At 30.1% G+C, this 24,087-nt stretch overlaps 2 protein-coding genes and 2 long non-coding RNA genes across 4 annotated transcripts; 1 reads left to right on the forward strand and 3 right to left on the reverse strand.

Moving 5' to 3' along the window:
• Positions 1-2,762: 2,762 nt before the first annotated feature.
• LOC146936862 (uncharacterized) lies at positions 2,763-6,152 on the reverse strand. The gene is made up of 6 exons (XR_015030750.1): positions 5,770-6,152; positions 5,569-5,610; positions 5,155-5,229; positions 4,810-4,906; positions 3,906-4,005; positions 2,763-3,239 (listed from the first exon to the last, which is right to left on the reverse strand). It is a non-coding gene; the product is annotated as an uncharacterized LOC146936862 (long non-coding RNA).
• Positions 6,153-12,314: 6,162 nt separating this feature from the next.
• On the forward strand, positions 12,315-17,324 carry LOC146936863 (protein TEEBE-like). The gene is made up of 3 exons (XM_085751438.1): positions 12,315-12,483; positions 15,104-15,598; positions 16,667-17,324. Exons 1-3 carry the CDS (start codon positions 12,393-12,395, stop codon positions 17,185-17,187), a joined length of 1,107 nt encoding a protein of 368 aa, XP_085607564.1. The 5' UTR covers positions 12,315-12,392; the 3' UTR covers positions 17,188-17,324.
• Positions 17,325-18,295: 971 nt separating this feature from the next.
• On the reverse strand, positions 18,296-19,038 carry LOC146936864 (uncharacterized). Its single transcript, XR_015030751.1, has 2 exons — positions 18,906-19,038; positions 18,296-18,687 (listed from the first exon to the last, which is right to left on the reverse strand). It is a non-coding gene; the product is annotated as an uncharacterized LOC146936864 (long non-coding RNA).
• Positions 19,039-19,120: 82 nt separating this feature from the next.
• Positions 19,121-22,722, reverse strand: LOC146936865 ((1S)-1-hydroxy-luvungin A synthase CYP88A37-like). The gene is made up of 5 exons (XM_085749292.1): positions 22,566-22,722; positions 21,736-21,959; positions 21,181-21,264; positions 20,944-21,022; positions 19,121-19,251 (listed from the first exon to the last, which is right to left on the reverse strand). Exons 2-5 carry the CDS (start codon positions 21,787-21,789, stop codon positions 19,121-19,123), a joined length of 348 nt encoding a protein of 115 aa, XP_085605418.1. The 5' UTR covers positions 21,790-21,959; positions 22,566-22,722.
• Between the last annotated feature and the right edge of the window lie 1,365 nt (positions 22,723-24,087).

Raw genomic sequence — 24,087 nt, forward strand, 5'->3', positions numbered from 1 at the left:
AGCTCATTGAAATTCGTGAAATAAGCTATAAGCTCATTGTAAAAAAAGTTACCAAACAGAGTTTTTTTTGTCAAATGAGCTTATAAGCTATAAGCTATAAGCTATAAGCTCTTTTGGTGGCCTTACCAAACAGACCCTTAATGAAAGAATGAGTGTTAGAGAGAGTCATAAAACGAGAGTGTTTCAGACATTTATTTTGAAATACATGTGATGCGTACGTCGTCGTGTGGGTTTTGACGAAGCAAGTGTTTCCCGTTCTTGCTTATGTTAGGAGAAGTCAATCTTTTAGATGGATTTTGTTACCTTGTAATAAAAACCATGACCGATACATATGTTAGAAGTAGTAAAGTATTAATTTTCACAATTTTTTTTTTTTGGTAGATAGACGCCAATTTTTTTTTTTTTGATAGATAGACGAAATGGCAAAGCCATTATAAACTCACACACACAAGTGGAGGTACCAGGGTTCGAACCCCGATCATGGCATCCGGCCTAACAATTTTGACATTTTTGCCGGTTGAGCTAGGACTTCTAGATCACAATTTTCTCTTATGATGCTAAATGATTAAACAAAACAACACAATTTCCTTTTATGAATTCATTAAACGTTTTTAGAGATTTGTTAACATGACCTACAGCTTTAAAATTCTAAGTTTAGTCATGGGGTTCACAAAAGAGGTTTGAGAAGAATCTTGATGACGTGAAAGAAAATGTATATGTTAAAAAAAGTCAAATTTTTAGGTGCATTAGAAGATTGAAAAACTGAATTAATTTAAAATAAGAGATAAGGAGTTGAAGTTTCTTGATTCAAATTATAACAAAATAGAAAAAAAATAGTAATTACTAATATTTGTCATTTAAAAGAAAAATTTCTTAAGTGGATTATGTTAAGTCTCGAATCGAGTTTCATGGACTTGAAGTATTCATCTTTCAACCAGGTGACCTCTTCAAAAAATCGACATAACAGGTGCCTTTGGGGCAGTAGTTAAGGAAACCAAAAAAAGAAAGTTTTAAGTTGAAAATACCACTTTTTAACTTTTGAGAAGTTGAATGCGCAAGTTACAATGTGGAATTACTATATTTGCTTCCTTAACCATTGTTTTGAGGGCACTGATTAGCATTTCCTTTTAAAAAAATAAATTATGATAAAAATAAATTAATGCAGTTTATAGTTTCAAAATATATATTAAAATGAGACAAATAATTCATTTAAATATTGACATATTTTGAGCTGGATGTAGTATCTTCTTTCAATAATGAGTGTCAGAAGTTATCTAAATCCTTTTAAAAAAATAAATTATGATAAAAATAAATTAATGCAGTTTATAGTTTCAAAATATATATTAAAATGAGACAAATAATTCATTTAAATATTGACATATTTTGAGCTGGATGTAGTATCTTCTTTCAATAATGAGTGTCAGAAGTTATCTAAAAATGGTATACTTAGAGACCTACAATCACTGCTATACGCAAGTGCAGGTTCCTGTATTCTTCGTATTTCGGTTATGCTGCAAAACGAGTGCTGTCTATGGTTTTTGGAATTATTGATGCTTCCAATGAAAATAAGAAAATCTCACATGCCATATGACTCAATAATCAGAACATGCCATTTAATTGGTCTCACATATATATAAAATTAAAACAAATTATTAAGTGATTTTGTTTCTATTTTGAGAACATGATCTAATGTTTAAGTTTAAGCATATGATTTGTTAATGTAACAAGGATATGTATTCAATTTGACCCCTAAGATCCATCTGACACGGAAAAAACACTTGCACCCGATAGACGCAAATATATAATGTTTAAATCCAAACTGATATAAAAACTACAAATCTATTTTAAAAAATTGAAAACTTAATTTTGATTAGATTCTTTTTCAAGCAAAAATTATATTGTAGATGCATCAAAGTGTTAAGGAACGTCATGTGAGTGCATATTTTTTTATAGGTATTGTATTGATGTTATTTCAAAATTATGACAAAATTATAATTTGATGTATAAGATGTACTAGCATTTCCACCCGTGCAACGCACGGGCTAGAAAAGATCTAGTGTGGCTTAAATCAAATACTTATAGCCTCCCATGCTTTTTGAGGAATATGAAATTGTAGACTTAATTAAATAGAAACTTAATTGAAACACATGTAACTCGATGTTTTAAAGGAATATGAAACTTTGGACATTTAATAGAAATTTAAATCAAATACTTTATAGCCTCCCGTGATGCATAAATTGATAAGTAAAAAGTGGCAAAATATAACGATGGATAAAAACAAATAGATTTTCTCATGCTACTAAAGCCTTGTGTCTAATTGGAAATAGTCAAGAGGGGAACCTTGATAATGCACCAAACTTAGAAACATTTTTAAAGTTTTGTAGTTACAGAAAGGAATATATTTTTTTATGTTACAGAAATATATATAAAGTAATATTAATGTATAAGATTTGCCAAAGAAAAATTGTAAATGAAAAAAATTAGTAAGTAACATCTTTCTAATGCAGGGCATAACATTGGCTCAATTGTCTGTTTTTAATTTAAATAATATTAAATTGCTCTATAGTGTATCCAGTATATATCAAGAACATGATTTCTATTTAAATAATTTAAATAAGAATCGAAAGCACAATTATTGTTAGCCTCCCGTGATTTAGGGGCGGATTTAGAAATTATCATAAAGAATGGATAAACAATATTAAGCTATAGAGCAACGTAGAAAATAAAAAAGCAAAGTAGAAAATAAAAAACCAAAATAAATCTCATAGAAGACTGTATCTCCAAATCTATTAATTTCCCTGTTGCAACAGTTCTTAAATGGAAGACAATGACGATAATTTACGTCCTAGTATTTTTGTAGTTCATGATTTTTTTTTTTTTGCATTGATTCATATTTCATATCAATTGATAATTTCATTCCTATCTATTCTCTTGTCTCTTTCCTTTTTAATAAAGGTAAACTATACTAAAAGACACAAAGCAAAAATTAAGTAACATCGGTTACATCACAACTATTACATCACTAATAAAAAAAATTAGGCCTCAAAATATAAGTCCAAAAACTACTTAAGTTGTTTGACATGGACTCTGCTGAAGATGTGGTGATTGTGATAGATTTCCATCCTAGTAATTATTCCATAAAAGATGAAGACCTTGAAGAATCATATGAAGGAACATGCCTCCTCTTAGGAGACCCCATAAGTTGTCCAACTTTATAGCTATAATTTGAAAACACAGACCTGGATGAATGTTTTTATAATATGGTTGATGAATCAAAGTAGGATAAACAAAAAAGAACAAAAAGTTTCTTTCAAAAAAAAACAAAAGTTGGCAATTATTCAATCTATAATCAGATAGGGAAATTTATTCTTCAAAAAGACTAAGGAAGGGAGTGAGACTTATTCATATACACAAAATATGACAGCAATTTATTTCATCAAGAGAGATCAAGTAAAGTAGAACCCAAAATAAGCTAGCAAACATTTAGACTATTTTACACATTAAACTTTTTTAGAATTTTCTATTATGCACTGGCTCAAATTAAAGTAAATTTCACTTTATAAAATAAATGAAATGTGACCTAACTGGTGGTGCTGATGCAATGAAGTAATAATTTCATAAAAGGGATCTCATATTAGATTTCTTCACATTGCTTCATGGACTACACCTTACTCATGAAAGAAAATTCAGAACATCATAAGCCTTGTGAAAAAAGGAGACCACAATGAAAAAAGGAGACCACTTGGAATTCCTTTATTTCCTCAAATATTGAGACATTAATTTATATTTTCGGCCATATATGTCCCCCCATTCATAATTATAGTGAAGTTCAGTGAATTCCAAGCTTTTTAAAACTTATTCTTTTCAATAAAGAAGAACAAAATACATAAGATCTAAAGATTTACCATACAAAGAGGGGCCTTCTGAATTCCAAGGCTAGTATTTAACTGTTCTTAATAGTTCAGTCACCCTCCATTTGCTTTCCATTTACCCATTGAGAAAATCCTTGTACAAAAGAAACAAAATATTCAAATAAATTAAAAGAAAGCAGTAAAAATCTACATGACGGTTACTATCCTGCAATCAAAATCTAAATAAAAAAACAAATAAGCAAATGTGAAAGAGGCAGGATATAACATTTAACAAAATAATAAATATCATTCAAATTGTATGATATAACATTTAACTAAATTGATACCTTTTTGCAAGAGGCATACACAGAGAAAACAAATCATGCACATACATATAAAAAACACAAATATAACAATGAAAACTCATGAAAGTTACCCAAATAGTATGAAACCTTCATGTAGTTACCCAAATAGTATGAAAGTTACCCAAATATAAATTACAGCTCTCATTCTTCCGAGTTCGTAATGAACAAAACAAAAGGTCGTATTAGACTATTATGCCTATGACAGATATACACTACAAATAGAGTTGCTAGTAAACTTTATTTCATGGTGATATCTTTAGAATAAAACCCCAATACAGATAATGAACAACTATATTGAATTAATTATCAAGTTGATTCAATTTAAACTCCAAAACTTCAAAATTACATTTGAGTGAACAATTTAAAAATAAATACTAATTTCAATAATTGGTTCTAATTGATAATATGTCATTGATATGTATCGTCCAATGATTGAAAACAATAAAATAGTCCAAACATTATATCATTGCACTCAAATAAAAACATAGTCTATCACCAAATACAAAGACTCTAAATTTTCATTACTGCACATATATCATTGCACTATTCAATAGAGCAGTAAACTAATTTTATTGTAATAATTTTTAGTTTACCTTATTGTGCACTAATTTTTGGTTAACCCAATTATAAATGATGAGATCCTTCATTATTTCTTCCTGAGTTGACCATATACATCATCCAATGTAGTATCTGCAAATAGATCATTGTATGAAAATAATTAAAACTCAATCTCATGGCAACCGAATACAAAACTATAAATAATGAACATGGAAAGAACAATAAGTTTAATTGTTCAACAATAGTGAGGTTGAGATGCTGAATCTGACACAACACCTTCAAATTAAAAAGCACAAATGAAAACACACAAACCAAAAAGTTAAAACCTTTCACAACACAAATTCATAAAAAAAAAAAATTTGAATCGGAAAATCCATTACCTTTAGTCCTTAAACCAAACCATCTTCTTCTCAGTCTACAAACCGATTACATCAAAATGTGGATGAAATAGAAATCTGAAAATTTAGATGGAAAGAAAGATAAAAAACGGTGAGTCAGAGATTTAAAGGAATTCTTCAAATATATGGCAAAAAAATCACAAAAATGAACAAAAGAATATCAACAACACAAATCCAAAACAAAATCAATATCAAAACTAACATTCTTTTTACTGTGACATTTTCTCAAACACTTGGTGAGTGCTAAATTTCACCATAAATAAATCAAATCAAATACAGAACTAAAATAAATTCAACACCATTTTCAGAATTAGACCAACTTCAATCAACAAACCCAATATTCTAAAATATAAATCCGAAATAAAAAATTGAATTATTATCGAGTATAAACGGTACCTTGAAAATATCCAAACTGAAGAAGCTTTCGTAGTTTCCATACTGTAACAACAACATAGAGAGAGAGAGAGAGAGAGAGAGAGAGAGAGAGAGAGAGAGAGAGAGAGAGAGAGAGAGAGAGATAGAGTAAGAGAGGATTTTAATATCTTGAACATGAACACAAATCATGAATTCAAAGGGAAAAAAAATTAAAATTCTTACCTCTCGCGCCGTTCGCGTGTTTTTCGTAAAATCGATCTTCAACCGATAACTGCGATTTCATTCCCTCTTTGGATTTCTTACCTCTGAATCGAAAAAATGATTTCTATTTGGTGAAATTGGAATCGGTTGATTTAGAATTGAGAATTGTATTTGGTGAAATTGCAGTTGAGAAAAAATGAAAGAAAAGAGGAGAGAAGACGGAAATGAGAGAATGAAATCCAAGAGAGAGAGCGAAAATTTTAAGGGGAGAATTCAAATTTCGGATGTGAATTTGAATTGAGATGTGCAGAATTTGTGTTAATGGTGTTTGTCTGATAATGAAGGTTGTTCACGCGCAGAAGAGGGGAAAAGCAACGCTTTTGTGTTTTTTGCATTTAATGTCTGCAAAAAAATCTGATAAAGTATACTTTATTGTTGGGCTGGGTGCATTGGGCCTGATTTCAAATTCAACATTTGTTTTTTTCTTATTAATACACCTGAAAATGATGTTTGTTGGAGGGAAATAAACACTTTCAAAATTTTATGGTCTAAAATGAATTTTGATGCTTTTTTAATTGTTAAAAAATGTGGATTACATCATTTTCAGCTCCTACTTACTATTTTTGATGATAAAATGAGCTTTATAAAATGTGATAAAGACTTGTAGATGGCTTAAGCTTGTGACACATTGGATTGAGTATGTGCCACATTGGATTGGTGTAAAAAAAGTTGCTATTTGTTGCTTCATGTTTGTATATTATTAAGATTTATCTACATTATGGACATAATGCAAAAGACCGAAAGAGGTTAACTCATCTTATAAATAGATTGAATGTATTTGGTAGACCGGTTTCTAGTAAAGTTTCTTCTAATAAATCATGTGTTTCTTACTAAAGAAAAGTAACCCAAGATAACCGTCATCGAATAAACTAACGATCTTACAACTTTATGCATCAAAACTTCGTTTGACAAATTCGAAGAACATGAGAAAGAGCTCATTGCACTTGATAAGTATGAAAGCTAGCTTGAGAAGAAAGAAAAGTGCAAGGAGAAATCTAACTTAATACAACATTTAACCTAAAATCCCAATCTAAGTTTCGTGAGAACAAAAAAATAAAAATAAAAAAGACATATACGCTTCTTTCACCCTAAATTTTTTTATACTATTTTTAAGATAAAATAACAAAAGTATAATTTTAAGGAAAAGAAATACACATTACATACAAGGACGGATTCAGACAATGTAGTCATATGTGCTAAATTATCTTTGATTTATAATACTATATATTCGAATTCGAATGATGCGGAACTATAACAAATTAAACACTATGGTTAAGCGGTTAGGTGTGTACCCTCCGCCCTTTCGATGCAGGTTCGACTTTGAGGACCAGCAAAAAAAAAGTAATAATCATGTGTGGCTAAAGCCACACTTAACTATAGTGTGGATCCACCCTGATTACATATTAAAATTTGTAGCCACAAGAAAAGGAACATGAAATTTTTTCCACTTGATTGGTTGGAACTAGGGGTGTGCAAAAATATGGTTAACTGAATTGTATCCATAAACCGAACCAAACTGGACCACAAAAAAACTGAACCATATTAAATGGTTTATGAATTGAACCACAAATTTAAACCAATTCAATTATCCAAACTTAATTTAAAAACCAGTTTTAACTTGTTTTGAACTCTTTATTATTTTCTTTTACAAATTTTTAACCAAAATTTAATTTTAAGAATAATTACAAATTTATAAAAAAAACAATTTTTTTTTTACAAGATAAACAAAACAGATTATATATCATATACATATATAAAAAAACTGTACATATAAATTATGCTGGTGTAGTGGGAAATTAAACTAGCATAATGTTAAAGGTCATGAGTTCCTCACTTTGTGAGGTAACTTTTTATTTAATAACTTTTTAATTAAAAGATATATTAAAGTAATTGATTAGTGGCAGCCACCCCACATCCCATCGGCGCCGCCTCCAGCCACCACGCACTCGCCTGAGCGTCGTCGTCACCTCGTCGGAGAACCACCGTCGACCGCCAGAGCGCCGCCCTCCTCCGCCGTGGTGGTTGCCGGAGCTCCGCCACGGACCACCACCGGCGGCCACTCTCCCACCACCTGCCACCATCTCCTTTATTAATATTATATTATTAATTTAAATTATTTAATTAAAAATAAAAATAAAAATCTAAAGAAAAAAAGCGCACAAAAAAAATCTCAATAAAAAAAACTAGCTTTAATATAAAATACGGTTCAAATATATTAAACTGGTTTTAAACCTGATCTGAATTGTTTTTAAAAATAAACCAGTTTTTTTTAAGAGAAATGATATTTTGACAACCACTTTTTGACAACTTTTGAACAACTTTATCTCTCATACTCACATGATGTTGTTATCATCTCTCTTCCTTTTTCTCTCTCCATTGTTTTTGACCAATAGGAAGTGAGAAAAACAAGGTTGTCAACAAAGTTGTCATCAAATGGATGTCAAAATATCATTACTCTTTTTTTAAAGTGGTTTTAAAAACTGAATTGTATCCATTAATATAGTTCAGTTCCAATACAGTTTATAGAACCATAAACAACCCTAGTTGGAACCCAAATGGAGGACATTGAACTTTGGTGATATTGAAGATATTGTCTTTATCTCTTACATAATTAACTATGCTGTCATAAAAAATAATTTATTTTAGGAGAATGTTAATTAGTGTTCCTGAGGCATTGGTTAAGCAGCCAAAAGAAGTAAGATTTTATTAAAAAGTGATATAATAATTAGTTGGTTAAAAGTAACAGTTTATATTTTCAAACAGTTATTTTACTTTTAGATTCCTTAACCAATATCCGAGTATACTGGTTTGCAAAACCCTTTATTTTAATCATTCATAAAATATTTTCTTTCGTAAAAATACACTAATGCCACCTTACTCAATGTCACCTAAATATCTTTCTTTTTACCCTGACTCAGTTATCCTTGCTCGAAAATATAGAAAAAGCAAAATAAAAAAGTGCATTTTTTTGTCTCAGAAAATGATCCATATCTGATTTTGTAGGCCGATTAGCACGTGCTGTTGTCTCTTCTCCCATACTACTCCACCCACTGCTGTGCCTATAATTCAAAAGGTTCTGGCTCCAATTACGTGGCTACACCAAGCTAAGATAAACTTACCAATACCAACCAGGTTTAAGGGATTTGAATGCTCTTAATTGTAAGAAAAAACTTGTGAAAGTATGTGGATTATTTATTCCACTATTAAATGTATTAACTCTTTTTATAATTTTTAATAGGCTAATGTTAACTTGTGCCCTCAAAGCACATTTTAAGATACTCATTATAGAAATACACATATCAAAAGACGTGCATTCAACTTCTTAAAAGTTGTCATATTTTGTTTTCCAATGCAAAATTGCTCTATTTAGGTTGTTTAACATGTGCTCTAAGGACACAAGTTAACATGACCCTTTTTAATAATGTTAACGAATGTGTTGTGACAATCTTTGAAGACATTGAATGGTAAATTTGTATAGAAAAATTATGTATTCAATGTATTAGACATCAAAATATTTGAATTTTTTAATAAATAATTTCTTAAATTATAATCCTTAAAGATATTAAGGTGCACTCGTTAGCAAACTCTTATGTTTTTTTTAAGAATATATTTTAGTGGTGAAATTATCCACGTAACTATCACGTTTTTCATACTTGAGAAGATCCAAATTCAAGTTTAAACATCAAAGAGTGTTTGAATGAAATGAGAAAAAAAATCTCTTCCTTCTCAATTAGAGATTTTGTGTTCAAATTCAACCATAAAAATGTAGTAATATTTAAATTTTTAAGAAATAATTTTACCATCTATTATGATATTACTCGATTTTAGGGATCAATCTCTATTTCCTATTGGTTGGTCAAAGCTTGCCTTTGTTTGCCTCTCAATTGTGGAGTGATTCACCACTTTTTCTTGCTTCTATCAGAGATAATTCTGGTTTGCCTTACGAGAAAAACACGTATATGTAATCTTGGTTTGTATCGGGTTGAAGCCCCCTTATGGTGTTCATTGTTTTTTTGTGTTTTGATAAATAAAAAAAGAGTTTTGTTAACTAGTGTCTCCGAGACATTCTTTAAACATTTTAAATTAAATAATTATTTTATAAAAATGTTAAAGTTTTCAATTTTCATTGCACTTTATTACATAAACTTTCACAAAAAATTACTATTTAAAGTTTTTAACTTGTACCAGGACACGAGTTAACATTTTTCATAAAAAATAAAATAACTCAATAGAAATTTACCTAAAAAAATCATTAGTAGATGCGTCTATAAACCGTGTACGTATACGGTTTATATACGCATCTACTAGTATCTTTTAGACCATCTCCAATGGTCCTTGTTGAAGCTTGTTGAAGCCTGTTGAAGCCATTGGAAGAGCCTTGTTGAAGATGAGCTGGAGGAGTTGGGTGATGAAGCAATTCAACATGTTTAATCCTGCAAGCAGCAGACACGCGGTGCGTTTTCATTGTGTGAAACTTGGCGCGTGCGTTACACGAGCAGACAGGGCGCGTGCGTTTTCATTGTGTGCTTTTGGAGTGCTTCAAGCTCGATTTAAAATCATCCGTGAACCAGCTCGCTTGTGGGACATAACCGATTTGGGTATCATCATGAGGTCATGCATCATATTACATAATATGATTGTTGAGGATGAACGAGATACATATGCTCAACGTTGGACCGATTTTGAGCAATCCGAGGGAAGTGGATCTAGTACACCGCAACCATACTCGACCGAGGTGTTACCCACTTTTGCAAATCATGTGTGTGCTAGATCCGAGTTGCGTGATCCAAATGTTCATCACGCATTGCAAGCAGATCTAGTGAAGCGCATATGGACAAAGTTTAGAATGTTTCGTAATTGAAGATCATTTGTATCGTACTAAATAAATTACGTGTGTGTTGTGTGCTTGTTTGTTGTCTTGCATTTTAAGCTATTCGTGTGTCGCGTGCTTAGTTTCTTGTATTGCATTTTAAGTTAAGAAAATAAAAATAAATTATTTAAAAAAAATATTGTTTTTTTAAAAAAAATATTTGTATTATTTTAATTTAATTATAATCGATAATTATAATTTTATGTGATTATAAAAACAAAAATTAAATAAGAATAAGAAATAAAAAGTGGTGGGGTAGGGTGTTGAATGAAAACTATTGGAGTAGTAAAAATTGAATGGGTGTTGAATTAAGAGAGAAAAAATGATGTGGACTGTTGAGAATTGAAAAAGTAGGTGTTAAAGGTTATTGAAATTTTTTTCCCATTGTACATTGTCTTATGCGTTAACATGGTGAGTTAATGTGATGTATCGAGTACATTAGGAAAACGTAGTATCTCCACGTTAAAGAGAGTTGTAGAACATGAGATCATCACCTTGACCTGCGTTTGAAATTTGCAACCTCATGAAAGTTTTAAACAAATATTAACCACCGACATTATTAAAACAAGAAACAAAGAAGAGTTAGTGAAAGACAACTTATGATATTTTAGTGTGTGTCTGTTCTAAGAAGGTAAAGATTGATTTTAAATAAATAAAAAAGTTTAAAGACAAAACAATAAATTAAACTCTTGCGGTGACAATGAAAAATAACAATAAATTTAAGGGGAAAAAAATTGACAAGAAACTTTTAATAATTAAAATATACTGTGATGACAAGAAAGTTCCATATCTCCTTTCAAAAACAAAAAAGCACCAAATCACAACTTTAAACTAAAATTCAGTTTTAAGGACAATTTTCTTGAAAAGACCAAAATATAATAAATAAAATCAGCACAATTTTTTTTTTAAAAAAAAGAAGAAAATAAGCACAATCACAACACAAAGTGTTAAGTGGAAGAGAAACAATAGTAAAAAAATTGGTTCTACCATTTTTTTTAAATAATTTAATGGTTAAAATCACACACTTGAGCACGTACGTATATGGATCTGCATTTTGCAATCCAATTTTTTTTACCAAACTCACAGTAACTCACCACGTTAATGCATAAACTTCATTACGAACTTTGTGTAACCACGACAGTTTTACATTGGGTATCCTACGCACACGCGTATGGTTAACACCAATATATTAAAACTTACTCTCCAATATATTATATACTTCACGTATCTTTTTGTTATAAGTTGAGTTGTATTTACGAGACATTATTGAAAAAACTACACACCAAAAAATCAATTTTATATGTTTTATAATTTACCTGTATCTCTTACCACAAAAAATCAAACATGACATATAATTTTCCTTATGAAAAATAATTGCAACACCCATTAAGAGATAAGGGATACTCTCTCTCTCACAGCACAAATTAAGGAGAAAAAGTCGGTTTAGAAAAAACAATTCAAAAACTTTGAACTTTAGGACACAAAACATGTGCATCTAAATAGCTTTTTTGTACAGTTTTCAAAATTTAAAAAAGAGGTTTTTCTACATGATTTTTGGTAAGTGGTATCCATCATAATTTCCCTTCTCTCTCCAATATAAAACCCAACCCAACCTCTCTATCTATCCAACTACTTCACTTCCATTCCATACTTAGCTCTGCTTTTTCAGAGCAAAACCAAACCCTCTTCAGTCTTCACACTCTTTCAACTTCCAATGGCGGTGTCTCTCTTTTCTTCAATCTTTCTAGCTTTCTTCTTCTTTGCTTCTTCAGCTTTTGCTTCTCTTCAGCCTAGAATACCAGAAGGTAATACTCATATCTAAAACCATTTCATTTATTTATTATATCTAGGGTTAATATGTGTTTACCCCCCTGTAATTTGGGCGAGTTCCGGTTTTCCCCCCTGTAATAAATTTTGTTAAAATTCAGCCCCTGTAATTTGAAGATTCCGTCGAAAACCCCCCTGGTCAAACCTGGCACACGCCAGGTGCTGATGTGGCGTGCCACGTCACCTTTTTCTGATGACGTGGCACGCTGACTGTATAATTATTTTATTTTTTATTTTTTTATATTGTACACGTGGCATTTTTTTTTATTTTTTTATTAAAAAATAGTTTTTTTAATTAAAAAATATTATTTTTAATTAAAAAAATATTATTTTTAAAAAAAAAAATTTAATTTTTTTTTAAAAAAACGAAAAAAATTCTTAAAAAATGAAAAAAATTCTGAAAAAAATAAAAAAATACCGAAAAAATTAATAAAAATGAATACAAAATCTGGTAAATTTTAAAAATAAAAAATAAAATCTGGAAAAATTAAAAAAAAATGAAAACATTAGGGAAAAAATTAATAAATTTCGAAAAATTCATATTTCCATATTTTTTTCAATACCGGAAAAATGAAAAAAATTCTTATTTTTTAGAAAGTACTTTTCAAAAATGTCCTCAATTTTCAATACAAATAATTTCCAGATTGTTTTTATCCTCAATTTTTAAATATTAGAAAATATTCTCAAATTTGTAACACATCGTAAAAAAAAATTGAAAAAAAAATCTGAATTTTCCTAAATTTTTAAATAAATTTGTACACAGATTTTTAAAAATAAAAATATTTTCAAGATTTTTTTTTGTTGAGAAAATTTGAAAAACTTCTTTTTCGAAAAATAAAAACAATCTGGAATTTTTTTTAATATTTACGATGTGTTACATGTTTTATTTGTATTGAAAATTGAGGACATTTTTGAAAAGAAACAACCAGTCCCAAAGAGCTAATTAATCTTTTTTCAAAAATTTCAAGATTGATCATTTGAAAAATTTTCAAGATTAATCATATTTATAAAAATCATGTCCTAATAACAGGATATAATGTATATTGATTGACTCCGGTATATAAATCATGTTATACGGTTGAAAGACAAGTACTTTCCGTAAAAAAAAGAATTTTTTTCATTTTTCCGGTATTGAAAAAAATCTGGAAATATGAATTTTTCGAAATTTATTATTTTTTTCCCGAATGTTTTCATTTTTTTTTTTATTTTTCCAGATTTTATTTTTTATTTTTAAAATTTACCAGATTTTTGTATTCATTTTTATTAATTTTTTCGGTATTTTTTTTTATTTTTTTCAGAATTTTTTTCATTTTTTTATTTTTTAAGAATTTTTTTCGTTTTTTTAAAAAAATAATATTTTTTAATTAAAAAAACTATTTTTTAATAAAAAAATAAAAAAATGCCACGTGTAAAAAATAAAAAATAAAATAATTATACAGTCAGCGTGCCACGTCATCAGAAAAAGGTGACGTGGCACGCCACATCAGCACCTGGCGTGTGCCAGGTTTGACCAGGGGGGTTTTCGACGGAATCTTCAAATTACAGGGGCTGAATTTTAACAAAATTTATTACAGGGGGGAAAACCGGAACTCGCCCAAATTACAGGGGGGTAAACACATATTAACCCTTATATCTATATAGCAATAACAATGTTACATTTTGTACTTTCATATGTTCCATTGTTGGATACATTTTTCTCATTCTTGTAACATGTAAGAGAAATAGTTATGCTTCATACATTTTTCTTTTTGCCTTTCATGTACCTTAGCTTAGAGAATTTTTATTTTTATTTTAAAGAAAAAAGTTTTTTTTTTTTTTTTCCTTCTGAAGAAGCTAAATTAACTTACCTAAGTTGAAATTTTGAGAGAATTGAATGTGAAACCTTGAGGAGAAGTACACTCTCAGTTCTCAAGCCAATGTGACATATTAAGTCCTTTTTTTTCACTATACTTTGATCTAGTTGTTGGAGTCACTTTATGGGTTCATTTCTTGTAAAAACATTGTGGTTAGCTTTAAGATCTGTCATTTATGGTGAAGTTTGAGTGGGTAAGTAGGATTGATACTGTGCTTGGATCTGATTGATTATTAACAAATTTAATAACAATGAATTTGTTGGAACCTTTTTATGAGGTCTCAGCTTAGAGCTATAAGAGTAAACTCAAGGAACAAAGTTCCAATTTCTCGGACATAGTTGAAAAATGGTCATTAATGCTATTTTAATTAGTAAAATTTTCCTATTTGAGACTCCAAATTTGTTGCACCCCTTTGTTGAAGTATTGTCTGTTTTTGTCTGAAGCACAAACACCAGACATGATACAGACATGTCGACACCGATAATAATTTGAGAGAATAACAATCTATGTAATCATATGTGTCGGTATTGTGTCATGTGTCGGACATGATATCTATCCGACACCAGGACACCCTAATTCGCTGAGTATATGTGCTTTGTAGGTTTTTGTCTTATTAAGTCTTTACGCCTTTTTCCTTGGTTAAAAAGCAACCTCGATTGAAGAGAATGGGAGAATTTCTGGTGTACTGGAACAGGATCTGAAGTTGTTTGGTGTGTAATTTATTTTTTTCTTCTTATCTTTGCAGTTTATCTTCAAAATGGAAACTTTGAGGAGAAGCCAAACCCTAAAGACCTAAAGAATACCAAGCTCATTGGAAAATTTTCCCTACCAAAATGGGAAATCAATGGTTTGGTAGAGTATGTAACTGGTGGTCCTCAACCAGGAGGCATGTTTTTCCCAGTGACTCATGGAACACATGCTGTAAGGCTAGGAAATGAAGCCTCAATTTCTCAAACAATTAAGGTCAAACCTGGTCAACTCTATGCTTTAATTCTTGGTGCTTCAAGGACTTGTGCACAAGATGAAGTTTTGAGAATCTCTGTGCCACCACAAACTGGTGATGTTCCTTTGCAAACATTGTATAGTCTCAATGGTGATGTTATTGCTTGGGGATTTAAAGCTACATCTAATGTTGCTAAAGTGACTTTCCATAACCCTGGTGTTCAAGAAGATCCTACTTGTGGTCCACTTCTTGATGCAATTGCTATCAGAGAGTTTTACCCTCCAATGCCTACAAGAGGTAATGAAACATATCCACATCAGTTTTGTTAAATACTGTCTATAGCGTAGCAAACTTTGAATGATTTTCTATTATTCTCCAATATGCTATTTAGTGCTTGTTTGTTATCATTTTGAGTTTGATACCGTGATTTTGCAAAAACCACACTTTGTAGCTTCAACAAAATCATGGTGGTGCTGTAATTTTGTCCAACCCACTGTGATACCGGACACACACTTGGTACAAAATGATGTCAAATAGTAACTATAGTGCCGCTATAGCACTGTTGCGTAACAAAATTTGACAACCCTGATGCACATACCATGCCTATGTCCTTCACTCGTAGGATCTACATAATTGAATTTAACATGTACTTGATAAGAACTATTTTTTTTGAAAGGTTGATAAGAACTTGTTGAGATTAAGAATGTAATTTTTTTAATACTAATTGATAGATCTATCAGTTCTCCACTACTTAGGTGTGTTATGTGGATCTTGCTTATACTAATGAATTTTCAGATGAAGATTGTTTCCATGTTCTTTGGTCTATCATATTTCTCACGTGTCTTAAAATTCATCCTTATTTATTCAAAAGTGTCTTGCTAAGGAGTTTTTTTTTCATGGAACCAAAAAATGAATTGAAAAGGGCAACCTTTAATGCATTAATAACCAAGTATGTATTTGGTTGGCATATCGACTTCAAATATTTATTTGGTCCCTCAAATGTATGTTTTTTTGCAACTACAAACCAAACACACTTAAAAGAGTTGCACTTTTTAATGGATACTTTCATCCCTGAACAATTAACTCTATTTAGTTCCCTTGAAGGATATTGGATCCTTACCTATGAAGCATGGGCACATACACAAATATTAAACACAATAGTGAGTAGTGACTGAAATGATTGAATGTAACCATGCGTTGGTGTCGTGTTGGATGGACATGAAGTGTTAGTGCTACAAAATATGATCTTTCTGATTTTTCTTAGCATTTCTTTTGGTGTTTTTTTCTTAGCATTTCTTTTGGTGTTTAGTGTATTTGAAACTCTCATTTTCTGATAAAGCCATTAATGATTATGGTCTATTGCAGTTAATTTGGTGAAAAATCCTAGCTTTGAAGAGGGTCCATTCCCAATTTTCAACTCAACCAACGGCGTTTTACTCCCACCACAACAAGAAGATCTCTACTCACCACTTCCTGGTTGGATTGTTGAGTCTCTCAAAGCCGTGAAATTCATCGACTCAAAGCATTTCAATGTCCCATTCGGACTTGGAGCAGTTGAGCTTGTTGCTGGCAGAGAAAGCGCCATTGCACAAATTCTCAGAACAGAAGCTAACAAAGTCTACAAGATCACATTCTCAGTCGGAGACGCGAAAAATGGCTGTCACGGATCAATGATGGTTGAAGCTTTTGCTGCAAAAGATACTTTTAAAGTTCCCTTTAAATCCGAAGGGAAGGGTAAATTCATAACTGTGAGTTTCAAGTTTAAAGCTATTGCACCAAGGACTAGACTCACATTCTACAGCTCTTTCTATCATACCAGAATCGACGATTATGGTTCACTTTGTGGTCCTGTCCTTGATCAGGTTATAGTGTCCCCTGTGGCTTAAATATGAATTTGAATTATAGAGTTTTAATGTAAGGTATGGTTGGTGATTGAGATTTTTGCTAGTCTTTTGAGCTTGGTCTTTTGTATAATTGCATGATTAAAGATAATATTCTCAACTATTATTTAGTTTTCCTTTAAGATTTCTCTTGCCTGTTCTTCTTTATGTTTCAAAAAATAGGTCTTGTTTGAATTGTGGGGTGACACTAAATGTTGACACTCAACCATGATTTGAACTCTAGGTTGTTATGTTGTGCGAGATTACAGAACCAAACCAAAACAACTGGCCCCTTATTTATCTTTCAACCATGATTTGATAGTTACATGCTATGAAGCACGGACACGATACGAATGTCCCAGGTTAAGACTTTTCTAGAGTATAACGGTAATGCATAACTATTAACCTAAACAACTAGTTACCGCTATCACTAAATCACTTCACATACAAATGTGAAGAAAACTGCTACCTATCAAAGTATCAATAGAACATAATTTCACTACAACAAGTACCAATTAAGAAGCCATTAAAGAAACTATCTAAAACCAACTACAACCAATTTGACCATTTTTGTTCTACACTTTTATTCTCCAAAGAAAACTTTATTTCCCATAAAACTCAGTAGCTGGCTTATTCAATTCATTTATCTGATTGTAACTAGAACTGTTTTACAACATGAAAATCAACTAATATCATTAATGAAAAGTGTCTCAATATAAATAGGAGATAAATAAAAGCACTTGGTGACATGCCCAGGAAATTAGTAGAACTATCTTTTCTTTAAACAGAGGCATATAAAATATTTGGCAATTACATACATATTTATAACTGTTGTGAATTTGAACAATAAAACCACACCAATGAAACTTAGATATGTGAATCAAAGGAAGTAATAATACTTGAGTAGAGACTTGGTTACTAATAAATTTTGCCGAAAAAAAAAGAGCAATGTAACTCAAACATAACCAAATATTTATGGCAACATTAATATTTATTGCAGAAACTTCAACGTCAATTTTGAACCAATTTTCTACAGTTATTTCATAAGGACCGTTGATTAATATCACTCAAACAAATATCAAATAAAAACTAATTACATACGTATCCAAAAATATCGCTCAAATTTTTTTATTTTATCAAACATAGACAAATCATGCTAGAGTAAACCTATTATTTATTTTTTTTTACCAAACTTCAATTGCTAAAATGATATTGAATCAGACATATGTTTACACACTTAATCCAAATGTCTACGTAAATTCATTAAAGAAAATTATTCAGAACAATAGTAGCAACCAACAAACATCAATGTTCAAATTAAGCTAGCATTTTCGTAGTCTAACACTAAGAAATGAAAAACGGTTCAAACTGGCTTAGAGAGGAATGAGCACAATCCGATTTTCATGATTTTTTCTTCACAATTTGCTGAACCTGACCTCGACCCCATCAACTGGAGCAGCAAGTGAAAGATAAATTATATTTGCGTTTGGATTAATAAGCTCCCACCTGCATTAAATTGATAAATATATAGAATAAAAATTAGATCTTAGCTCAAAGTATCCTACCTTTGAGTCTCATATATGAAAAAGACGTGTCAATAAAAATTGATGTATTTAGTAAAAAATTTAATGCAAATACATAAGCTTTTGTTGACACAACTTCTTCTTGTATATACAAGTATACGACCAGATGAGTATCTATCAAATACTAGGATCAAACATTACTTGTATCCTATGGACAAATGATGAAGCAGAAGTGCTAGTTGAATTCTTGCAAGCATGTTTCCAGGGCATAATCTTTGTCCAGCTCCAAAAACTTGGTATGTTCCAGGCTATGCTGGCTCCTAAGAATTTATATATACATATATAAATCGTTAATTATTGTCAATTTAGGGAAGGAAAAAAAAAACATTAACTAGCGTAAAAAATATTAACCCAAATTAAGAGCCACCGTATATACGTACATTCCATCTTTCGGGATCAAAATACATGGGATCCTTAAAATTTTCTGGGTTTGTATGAAGATAACGAAGGAGGAGAATTACATTCCATCCCTTTGGTATCTTATAACCTACAAAAAATAGTTTTCATGATCACAAAATTAGTTGTAAACTCCATAGCTACTAGGAATACATAAACATGACATTAGTTATATTTAAGAATTAAATGCACTTTCATAGGTACTAGGGACACAAACATGATATTATTTATATTTCTTGTATTTTAGTCCAAAAACGTTACACTGTATCAGTAAAAAACATGTGTTAATGTGTTAATAATTATTAGTAGAGTATGTTTTTTTTTTTTGAGCAAATTAGTAGAGTATGTATAATACATATTTTCAGGAAGTGTTACGATATTTTTGTTAATATTGTATTTGTAGTTTAAATTTGACTTGTTTTTTATTAATAAAGTTGTGGTATACGCATGTGTTAAATAATTAATTTTCATTATTTTAAAAAATAAAAATAAAATAAAATATTTCTAAGGGGCAACCCTTGAAAAAGTCACTCAAAAATGAACTAACACACTGTCACATTTGTCAATTTTCCCTGACATCATTACCCAAATGGGCAACCCTTAGGTAATTGGGTAATTTTCCAAGAGTAATTACTCAGGATTATAATCTTTGGGTAATAATTTCCTTCTGCAATCACTTTCTATATATGATTTGGTAGTTTCACTTTAAAGTCTTTCCAACAACAATTTCCTCTATCCATTCCTTATTCTTGAATTTCTAAAATAAAATCTTCGAGACAACGTTCTCATTACCTTTTCAACAATTTGTTGATCATAAATTGTTTCATTGTGCTTTCATCTGATTCACAATGTTGATAAACTTTGAGACGTAATCAGCTATCTTCTGATCTTCTTTCATCTGCATCAGTTCAAATTTTCTCCTCAGAGATTCAAGCCTGATCTGCTTCACTTTCTCATCACCTTCATGGCACTTCTCAAGAATGTGTCATGCTTCTTTGGCTTTTGTAATCTTTGAGATTTTCTCAAAGTTACTTCCGTCAACACCTTGTCGAATATAGAACAAAGCTTTATAATCATTCTTCTTTAACTCCCTATGCACAATCTCCATCAGATCATGTGCCCCAAAGAATGTCTTCATAAATCCACCTTCAAGAATTGGAAGATGAGTGTTGAAATTGTTATTACCATTCATGGTTTCTTGCACTATGTTTCTGCAATCAATTCTTCTTTGATTGCACTATGTTCCTCCCTTAGATTAGAACTAAAGGCTCGTGATGCCTAATTGATATCACAACGAAGGATAACTTGCAGTGCAAGTAATCTGTGTTTTGAGAGAGAATTGAGAGAGAAGGAGAGAGCGTTCTGGTTGATTGTAAACTTATGATTCTCATTACTCATTAGTAATAAAATTGGATTTATATTATATTTATTTACAAGCAATCTACATTACTTGCTTTACAAGTAATTATCCAGAACTAACTAACTTGTTCAAATGTAGCTAACAACCTTAACAAACAATTTTAAAAACTAACATTAGGGACTCTACTGGTTATATTCTGATAGTTTAGAAATAAAATAGAAAAAAAAATGATAGTTTTTGAACTAAATAAAAAATTTATTCCTTTTTAAATAATAAAATAGAAAAAAAAATGATAGTTTTTGAACTAAATTAAAAATTTATTCCTTTTTAAATGATAGGAAAAAGAGACAAATCCTCTAAAAAAAAAAGGAAAAAGAATAGATTCTGAGATTAATAAATTTCTCTAGAAGTGCAACCATGTACCTTTAAATTCGACTTCACTTACTACTTTTCTGAAAATAAAAGGCGTAACATTGGACATTCTTATCACTTCTTCTGCGACCTGTGTACAATTATTAATATATTACTTTTTTTTGAAAGAAATTATTAATATATTACTCAATATATATATATATATATATATATATATATATATATATATCAATTAAATTAATAGTATAATTACTACGTAAATACATGTTTGAACAACCGATTAAAGACCTTGTTTGTGTATTTTAAATTTGAAACATCTTTAGCTGTAACATAATCCTCTAGACTTCCCTTTCTAAAAGCCATGTTCTCTTCCTGCAATTACAAACAAAAAGCAGACAAAGTTAATAAAAAAAAACTATTGTCATAATTATAAGTTTAATACTATGGTTGAGTCCTTAATATATTGTGGACAAATGCAGTTCTAAAAAATTAAAATGATCAAAAAAATTAGAGATAAAAAATATAAACATTAAGTTTTGCCACTTAGCAGCAATTTAGAGACTGGTTTACGTTTTTTTTCCAAGAAGGATGCAACTCTGAACCATGGATATAGACACGGATACCGGACACGACACGGACACGCCGATACCATAAAAAAATTAAGAAAATTACATAATTTAGTGTAATTATATGTGTCGATGTCGGACACAACATATATCCAACACCGAAACACGACTAATATGAAAAGTGTATGTGCTTCATAGATGCAGCAACAATTGTTCACACGATGATTTTGCAAACCACAATTTAAAATCATGATTGTAAGAAACAAATTTGGCATACCCTCAACTTTTTTAGCACAATTGGATACTTGGCTAGAAGGTAAATAGCCCACATGGATACAAGGGAAGTAGAAGTATATTGTCTACAACTTCTTAGTCACTCAATTTGTCATCACCATCTTCATTATGCATCAACCCATCCATTAGATCAACTATTTCCACCTTATTTTCATTCTTTCTCTTAGCTAACTCCATCAAGAAAATGTCCTCAAGCTTTCTTGTACACTAAAATTTTAAGGAGTGTACATGTTTATTATAAAGTCCAATACTACATAATATCAAGGAATTATAACTGAAGCAAACTTGTTAATAATTGAAATGGAAATTTAATTTATGTTTAAATGTATTTTTAATTCATCTATTTAACCTAAATTAAGTTATGGTCCCTCATTTTTAAAATCAGGTTTTTGGTTCCTTTATTGCATAATTTTTGGTATTTCCACTCCACCCGTTTTTAAGGGGTTGCTGGTGTGACATTATCATTAATGACGTGACAATGATATGACTTATCTACTTTTGATGTAGCATCATGTTTTATGTGTCACTTAAATGCAACCTCTTTAATGATTTTCCCGTCATAGCAAAACCCTAAAATTTTGGCCGAGGCATGGAAAATTTTGAAACAAAGTGGACCAAAAACATGAATTAGAAATCAAAAAGTTAAAATTTAATTTAGAAAAATAAGAGGATAAAAAATGATGAAGGTTTTTTTTAGTAGTGAATATTATAGAATCAAGGAATTTACTATTAAATGAAGCAAAGTTTTTTTTTTTTTAGAGGATGATGCAAACTAGTTGATGATTGAAATGAGAATTTAATTAACAAATGAACCTGAAGAGCATGGTGGCATGCAAAACCAGGAATGTTAATTGGATAGGCTCTCACTCCTGGAACCAAGCCTTGATAAAGTTTCTCCAAAGAATTTAGAAAAGGGCCTGAATCCTTGCCCACGAATAATTTTCCAATGTTCCCAAATGACAACTGCGTTTAGTATTTAATAATTAATTTAGTTTCTCAAGTGCTTAAGGAGAAATTCCACATGAAAATATCATTCCATGGTTGAAATAAAGTTAAAACTGTATTAATTAACTGAAGTTTTGATGAGATTAGCACACAACTAAATTGTGAGAAATGATATTAAAATGAACATCTACTTTATGAAATGATACTATAAGATCTAGTCTAAGATTGTTCTAGTTAATGACTGAACTGAATACTTATCTACTTTAAATGAAGCTCAAAAGTCACTTGAATTCAACTTGTATGTTTAATAATTATAGTTATATAAAACTGAATAAAGTCTAATCCCCACACTAGAGTTGGTTCTAAGCAGAAGCCTTTTAAACCTTGTTCATTTTTAAGAGAAAGATTAATTACAGAATAAACACTCCTTCAGTTTTAAAATGAATGTCTTTTCAGTGAAAAAAATTGTTTAAAAATAAATGTCATGTTCACTTTTCAATGTAGATTTTTGAAACTATGTGATAAGATAAATATGTTTTTGGTCCCTATAAATATATTAATTTTTCATTTTAGTCACTCTAAAAAATTTCTTCAACTTTTAGTCTCCCAAAAGTTTTCCATCTTCCCTTTTGGTCTCTACTTTAAAATAAACTCCCATGTAGAATTCATATTTTTGAATAAAATTTTGCAGAAAAATTTATAATATTATAAGAATATCACCCATAAAAAATTCTACTTTTTTTTGGAGACATTTTTACAATATTCTACACATTTCTGCACAATTTCATTAAAAAAACAAAAATTAACTTAAAAATAGGGAGCAAAAGTAGTGATTGAAAATTTTATATGGACTAAAAGTTGAAGGAAAATTTTAGAGGAACTAAAATGAAAAATTGATATATTTATAGGGACCAAAAACAAAATTAACCCAACTTAAAATAAGGAGTGATGATGGATTATACTTATGGATTGTTAGTTTTTTCAGAGTAACATGCGAGTGACATTTAGTTTTAGAGTAAATTATGAGAGAGTAATTTTAGGAGATTAGTTAGTTTTATTCTATTTTTCTTTTAGTAACAAATTACGTTGGAATTCTAGTATAACTAATATTGTTATTATCTAGTTGTTATAATTATCTAAGTATGAATATGCATCAATTTATATAAACATTGTATCACTTATGATTAGAACTAATGAAAAATAATCAATTTTATTTTCTAAATTCTTTTTAAATTTTGGATTGTGACCCCTATTCGAATTGGGTCATATCATTTAGTGCTTTCGTTATTAATCTCATTCGTGCTAATTAAGGTCAATTATGTAGCTTTCACTTTTCGACGGAAACAAAGATGCCTATTAGTGGATCTTTTGTACTGAGAGTTATTAAGGC

The sequence above is a fragment of the Medicago sativa genome, chromosome 3 (genome assembly GCF_051527215.1).
Source record: "Medicago sativa cultivar Bolivia chromosome 3, Bolivia_mono, whole genome shotgun sequence".
Taxonomy (NCBI): Eukaryota; Viridiplantae; Streptophyta; class Magnoliopsida; order Fabales; family Fabaceae; genus Medicago; species Medicago sativa.

What these genes read in the sequence shown, in the direction of transcription:
- LOC146936863 (XM_085751438.1), top strand. Translation starts at nt 12,393, where the DNA reads ATGGCGGTGTCTCTCTTTTCTTCAATCTTTCTAGCTTTCTTCTTCTTT. An exon ending in TCAGCCTAGAATACCAGAAG is followed by an intron (nt 12,484 to 15,103) that starts GTAATACTCATA and finishes TTATCTTTGCAG; the next exon opens with TTTATCTTCAAAATGGAAAC. An exon ending in CCCTCCAATGCCTACAAGAG is followed by an intron (nt 15,599 to 16,666) that starts GTAATGAAACAT and finishes GGTCTATTGCAG; the next exon opens with TTAATTTGGTGAAAAATCCT.
- LOC146936865 (XM_085749292.1), bottom strand. Translation starts at nt 21,789, where the DNA reads ATGTGGGCTATTTACCTTCTAGCCAAGTATCCAATTGTGCTAAAAAAG. An exon ending in TTGTGCTAAAAAAGTTGAGG is followed by an intron (nt 21,265 to 21,735) that starts GTATGCCAAATT and finishes TTGTAATTGCAG; the next exon opens with GAAGAGAACATGGCTTTTAG. An exon ending in AAGTGAAGTCGAATTTAAAG is followed by an intron (nt 19,252 to 20,943) that starts GTACATGGTTGC and finishes TATTTTTTGTAG; the next exon opens with GTTATAAGATACCAAAGGGA.